Source organism: Colobus angolensis, unplaced genomic scaffold, assembly GCF_000951035.1.
Source record: "Colobus angolensis palliatus isolate OR3802 unplaced genomic scaffold, Cang.pa_1.0 Scaffold6, whole genome shotgun sequence".
NCBI classification, from domain to species: domain Eukaryota; kingdom Metazoa; phylum Chordata; class Mammalia; order Primates; family Cercopithecidae; genus Colobus; species Colobus angolensis.
Window position 1 is genome coordinate 18,588,574 of NW_012119598.1, and position 7,098 is coordinate 18,595,671.

General features: G+C 38.8%; 1 protein-coding gene across 2 annotated transcripts in view; it reads left to right on the forward strand.

The window, feature by feature from the left end:
- CAP2 (CAP, adenylate cyclase-associated protein, 2 (yeast)) overlaps window positions 1-1,559 on the forward strand; it is a 169,075-nt gene extending 167,516 nt beyond the window's left edge. Inside the window, exon 13 of one of the 2 annotated variants that reach the window (XM_011962746.1) lies at window positions 132-1,559. In XM_011962746.1, the coding sequence (XP_011818136.1) occupies window positions 132-215 (84 nt within the window). In that variant the 3' untranslated portion in view covers window positions 216-1,559. The remainder of the gene's footprint in view (window positions 1-131) is intronic. The other variant, XM_011962747.1, reaches the window with a different exon arrangement.
- The last annotated feature ends 5,539 nt before the right edge of the window (window positions 1,560-7,098 follow it).

Sequence of the window (7,098 nt, forward strand, 5' to 3'; positions counted from 1 at the left end):
TGCAATTCGATCAAATTTCTTTGCCTATCATGTGGCAAAAATCAGCCTCCCCATCTGTTTGCAAAAGGAAGCCTTAGTTTAAATAACTTCGTTGTAATTTAAAGAGCTTTGTTCTTCTTGCCTTTTTCCAGAGAGAATTTCCCGTTCCTGAACAGTTCAAGACAGCATGGGATGGATCCAAGTTAATCACTGAACCTGCAGAAATTATGGCCTAACTTCCCGAGAGACCGAACCCCCTCACCTGAATCCCCCCCTATCAAACAAACAAAAAAGCAGCAGTAAAGAGCTAGAAGTTGCAGTAGCACCTACTGCTTTAGCTTTGGCCTCCAACAATTCTGTGCTGTAGACACAGCACTGTTTCTGGCACGCCTCGTGGGCATTTTGAAATATTTAACGTTTCCTCATGATTCGCCTTTGTGTGTGATTTTAGTTCCACATGATGACTTGTGAACATTATGGATTTAAAGGGAAAAAAAAAAGAATTCTGTTCCCCTCATATCAAGAACACAGTAACTGATAGATAAAAAGACTGCATGATTCACTTTTACACTTATATTTCATTGCTAGTTAAAAAATAAAACCTTTGAGAATCTAAGATGTACATTTTTACCTTTTAGGCAATTTCAGTATAATGTAGAAGTAGTAATGTGCCCTGAAAAATGTACACGTTTTTTCTTATTGTTACCACATGTTCACCTTTATCAGCGTGGATACTCTCAGCATGAGTACATATTTCAACCCACGCTTTTAAAAGACCTATGAGTTTATATTAAGGACCAAATTTAGTTTCTTGGTCCTTGGAAGATCTATATTCTCTGTAGTTACTGAAAACTGAAAGTAAATTCTAATTATTCATCTTACATATTTTTCCACCATGTCATTTGAAAACTTACTTTTCTTCTGCATAAGAGATTCTTATGCCAAAATATTAATCAGAAGAAGTCATTTTTTTGCTACGTAATACCTCGCAACTTTGCTCTAAAATCAAGCTCAGTTATTATTTTCCAAGTTTGAACATGTTAAATATCAGATGCCTTGTAAATTATGTCTTTAATGTTTTATTATAGACTAATTTCCTCTTTTCCATCTGCCAGACTTGCTAACCAGCCTCAAAAATGAACATGAAAAAGCCATACATGTATTCTTTCTCTGAAAACCTAAGGCATTATCTGTTGGTTTGGCTTGCTGCTCCTATTTTGTAGTCTTGATAGTAGAAGCTTCTTTAGCATAAGAGTAGCTATTATATTCCTTTTTAGCTTTTCAGTACATAGTGCTGAAAAATCTGCAATTTCTTGGATCACATTTAATGAATTACAGTATAATGCTTGGCGGGCCCAGTACAAGCATATATAGTGTGCCTATTACAGCCTTTGGAATACATCGTTTTCATTTTTTAAATATCTTCTATATCCATATAGTATTCGAATTATGAATGCTCATGTACCAAGGTTTTGCTATGAAAGTTTTGTCTGTATGAATAATGTGGCTTTAGTAAATCATTTTTCAACTGTAAACTTATTCTGAAATAAAGTAAAATTCTAATTGTTTAAATACTGTGATGAATTCTGGATGTTAAAATGATTTTTTTCCTACTTTGATTTGCCCCTTGCTCATGTGTCATACTTAGAAAAGACAGCTGAGTCCTTCTGTCTGAATTAGAGAATTTATCCAGCATGCCATCAGCTTCCCTGATGAATGAGGTCTGCTTTGAGATAGCTGTCAGATAAAGCCGTTTGCGATTGGATTGACTGTCAGAAAATTCTAGAATTCAGTTTCGTAGATCAAGTCCTCTTCACTGAGAAAATCCTCCTCATAGATCTTTGTTAATGTAAACATCCCAGAACATAAGTGATTTTAATAAATACCATATATACCTTATAAACATATAATCATAAATAACATAATAAATGTATAAGTAAACTCCTAAAAGAAAACCTGAGAAGATCCTAAAATGGATATATTATATATCCATAATATAGTGATAATTTTGTATTGAGAAATAAATGCACCCATAATTCTTAAAATCTGTCAACTTGGCCGGGCGCGGTGGCTCAAGCCTGTAATCCCAGCACTTTGGGAGGCCGAGACGGGCGGATCACGAGGTCAGGAGATCGAGACCATCCTGGCTAACACGGTGAAACCCCGTCTCTACTAAAAAATAAAAAAAAAAACTAGCCGGGCGAGGTGGCGGGCGCCTGTAGTCCCAGCTACTCGGGAGGCTGAGGCAGGAGAATGGCGTTAACCCGGGAGGTGGAGCTTGCAGTGAGCTGAGATCCGGCCACTGCACTCCAGCCCGTGCGACAGAGCAAGACTCCGTCTCAAAAAAATAAAAAATAAAAATAAATAAATCTGTCTATTTGACATCGGCCTTTCAGTAGGCCTCACCATATGTATTGAAAATCTGGACTTGAGGCTCAACAATTATTTTACCAGCCCTGAATTCCTTAAGCCAGGGGTCCCCAACCCCCGAGCTGTGGACTGGTACTGGTACTGGTCCGTGGCCTGTTAGGAACTGGGTGGCAAAGCAGAAGGTGAAGGACTGGCGAGCCAGAATTGCCACCTGAGCTCTGCCTCCTGTCAGATCAGCCGCAGTATTAGATTCTCATAGGAGTGTGAACCCTGGTGTGAATTGTGCACGTGAGGGATCTAGGTTCCCTGGTCCTTATGAGCACCTAAGGCCTGATGATCTGAGGTGGAACAGTTTCGTCTTGCAATTACGCTCCACCCCACCCCACCTTGTCTGTGGAAGAGTTGTCTTCCACAAAACTGGTCCCTGGTGCAAAAAGGTTGGGGACTACTGCCTTAAACCATCTACTTAAGTAACATAAGAGTAGGTTGAATTTGTTGAAAAACCTTTGGCAATGTATAAGCAATTAACAAAAACAATGCTGCATCGCCAGTGTGCCTTGTTTCTTGCACCTTTTGAATTCCTATGTTACCAATGTTGTGACCTAATAAATATTGTCAAAGCATTAAGAAATCTGTACTTAGCAGAATTGCTGTCACATCCATTCCCAAAAAGTCAGAAGGAAAATCAGTGTCAGGGCCTGGCATGGTGTCTTATGCCTGTAATCCCAGCACTTTGGGAGACTGAGGTGGGCAGATCACTTGAGGTCAGGAATTTAAGACCACCAGCATGGCTAACATGGTGAAACACCATCTCTACTAAAAAAAAATACAAAAATTAGCCAGGTGTGGTGGCACACGCCAGTAATCCCAGCTGCTTGGGAGTCTGAGGCAGGAGAATCGCTTTAACCAGGGAGGTGGAGGTTGCAGTGAGCCAAGATTGTGCCACTGCACTCCAGCCTGGGTGACAGAGCAAGACTGCCTCAAAAAAAAAAAAAAAAAAATCAGTGTCAGAAAATTAAGTGCCAAGGGTCTCCTGTATCTTGTTACTTTGTGGCATTACAGGATAAAAGTGACAATTCAAAAGAGGCCTTTGTTGTCTTGAAAATTCATTTTTTGATAGTACTCTCCCCTTAGATAACCTATTACTGATAGTCAACCTCTCACAGTAAGCCATCTTGAAGTACAGCTTCAATTCTAACCACTCCTCCCTACATATAGAACTGGCAAGAAATACATATAGTTTGATTCACTTATTCTCTCCTTCATTGAAAATGTCTGCTGCAACTTCTTAGATGCTAGATGGGTTTATCTAGGGGATCCCTTCATTTTAAAAATGAGAAAGCTGAGACCCTGGGCTAGATAACACAACGCGCACCTTTGTATAACTACTGTAGTTTGGCTTCTAGTCTCAACATACGCCTCAGTATCAGAGGTCATCAATCTAGTGGCTTCATCTCATCCTTCATTGGTGGAGATTCTCGACACTGCCTTCATCTTATTAAACTCCCTTTGATGTTGTGATTCACGATGTGTTTTCTGGCTCCCTTCCCTCCTACCTTTTTTATTTCCCTCTCAAATGCTCAAATACCTATTTCAATACCTCTATGTAGATGACTCCCAAATCCACATTTCCAACCCAAATCCACCTCCCTGGAGCCTTCACTCCCAAGTGTCCACAGAGTATTTCTACCTGCCTGCCCCAGTGTTATGCAACATGGCTAAAATTAATGCACATCTCCCACACATATCTAACTATTCCTTATCTGCCTTTCCAGTTTCAGTCAATGGCTCCCTCACATTTATCATAGATTTAAAACCAGCCATTTGCTGTAATAAAAAATACGAAAGAGGCCAGGCATGGTGACTCATGCCTATAATCCCAGCACTTTGGGAGGCCGAGGCGGGCAGATCATGAGTTCAGGAGTTTGAGACCAGCCTGTACAAGATGGTGAACCCCATCTCTACTAAAAATGCAAAAATTAGCCAGGTGTGGTGGCACACATCTGTAATCCCAGCTACTGGGGAGGCTGAGGCAGGAGAATTGCTTGAACCCAGGAGGTGGAGTTTGCAATGAGCACCCAGATCATGCCACTGTACTCCAGCCTGGGTGACCGAGTAAGACTCTATCTCAAAAAAAAAAAAAAAAAATGGCCAAGTCGGGTGGATCACTTGAGGTCAGGAGTTCGAGACCAGCCTGGTCAATGTGGCAAAACCCCATCTCTACTAAAAATACAAAAATTAACCAGGCGTAGTGGTTGCACGACTGTAATCCCAGCCACTTGGGAGGCTGAGGCAGGAGAATTGCTTGAATCTGGGAGGCAGAGGTTGCAGTGAGCTGAGATTATGCCATTGCACTCCAGCCTGGGTGACGAGCAAAATCGCATCTCAAAAAAACAAAAACAAAAACAAAAAACATGAAAGAGAATCAGATTTGGGAGAAACCATGGTTCAGTCTCAAACCTGTTCAATGCACGTGGTCTCTGACATTTACTTGGAGATGGAGAGTAAGCAATTGGATCTGTGAACCCCCAAATACTGAGACAGGTCTCAGTTAATTTAGAAAGTTTATTTTGCCAAAGTTGATGACATGCACCCATGACACAGCCTTAGGAGGTCCTGAGAACATGTGCCCAAGGCAGTCAGACCATAGTTCGGTGTTACACATTTTAGGGAGACACGAGACATCAGTCAACGTATGTAAGATGAACATTGGTTTGGTTTGGAAAAGCAAGGATGGGGCTTCCAGGTCATAGGTAGATAAGAGACAAATGGTTACATTCTTTTGAGTTTTTGATTAGCATCTCCAAAGGAGGCAATCAGATAAACAAATGCATTTATCTCAGTGAACAGAGGGGTGACTTTGAATAGAGTGGGAGGCAATTTTGCCCTAAGCAGTTCCCAGCTTTGACTTTTCCCTTTAGCTTAGTGATTTGGGGAGCCTAGGATATTTTTCTCTCACATTTCCCCCATTTTCTTTTTAAAAATCTTTTGGATAAAGCATTTTAGAAGAAAATGAGTCTCTAGTCTCTGGTTTCATCTGATTTCTCATATCTAGGATGGTTTATTACTAGATAGGTATTTCTTGAGTTACTAGGAAAGCTCATTCTTGAAGACTGTGGAGTCTCATGTCCTATGAAGAGAAAATAGGGGGAGGAAGGAAGAAAACAACAGAGCAATCCTGGAAAATCGATATAGGCCACATTACTCTGAAGTCCATACATCAGTAAGCAGGTATGAAAGTGGCTTATGTATGTAAATAGGCTGCTGTTATTTTCTTCTGAGATTTAAGTTGTCTAACTTTAGTTTGCAGGGCTTTACGAAAGCACAGCTTACTTTTCAGTGACTCCAAATTAGAAAAATTGGGGAAAAAAAAGAAAAACAATTGAAAACATTATTTTGAAGACTTTAGCCAAGAAAAATTAGAATTCTGTCCAAACTACAGAAAATAATAAAAATTGAAAAACATTAGGCAACACTAGAATCTAACAAAAGTATACTATAGTTTTTAAAACATAATTTTTCTCTCTCCCTTTTCTCATTTTTACTAAAGACAAACCATGGTAGGACTGTTTTGCTTTATTATACTTGACCTAATTATTTATATATAGTGCAGCAAGAATAATTATTTTTTACATAGACTTTTAAGTTGACCTTAATGGAATGTTGTTCCATAGAAGGAATCTCAGATAAGACTTTTTTAAAGCCAAGCCCAGCCATGGATTTGTACCATCAAATACCGATGAGTTGGGTGAATTCCTCTCCTCCTGAGGGTCCAAGATAAACTTGGGGCTCCTGGGCCTGTCAGAAAGTGGCATTCTTTACTTAGCACAGGTCAGGAACCTTGTACAGGGACTGTGTAGACAAAGGAATGAGGCCAGTTTTTTAAGGGGCTTTTATTGGCTCCATAAGTCAAGTTTGATTCCTTAAAGGAAAGCACACCATTCTAGACAAAGCCTTGGTAAAATAACCAGTTTCTTCAATAGTGTCCTATTACAAATGAAAACAGATTCTTACTGCACTTATGCAAATAACTGTATTGTCATAAGTTAAGAATACTCACAAATAGTTGCCGAATTCTGTAGAAATCAGGTAGAGAGAAACAAATATGCTCCAAATTTTGTTCATGGAAGTATACTTTACTCAATTGTTGAAAGTTGTAAATAGCTTAAAGGAAAGTTTCTCAACTCTGAAAAACAAACAAAAAAAGGTTCAGCAATGTTTTAAGTAAAAAGTTCAAAAGATTACTTCAAACTTCTATTAGTTTATCTATGTAGTTAATTCCTGTTCTGCTTGATATTTATGAACATTTCAGCTCTCCATGAGTCCTGAAAGTTTTTCTTCTATTCTGATGTTACAGTCTCCAAAGTTATCAGAAATCTGCATTCAAAAACACCAGTTAGAGTCTTATAGCTGATTATAAAACCACCTTCTAAAGAGGACCAAAACAAAACAATTTTCTGTGGATGACAAAAAGTGTTAGGGTAGCCCTAGTCAAAGTCACAATTTACAATGTAATTTGTTACCTCTGTGGCACACAATAATTTAACTTAACAATTATAATTATTACTGATAACATACATTAAGTCATATCAGAATTTTAGGAGTTTCCCATTATTTTGGAACACATACCAATAACATAGTTAAACAAATACAGCCCAAAGAAAACCAAACACCATTTTATATTTGATAATGCTTCCTGTATAATTTTTATACCAAATAAGCCAAATATGTCATTTTTTGGACTTTAGG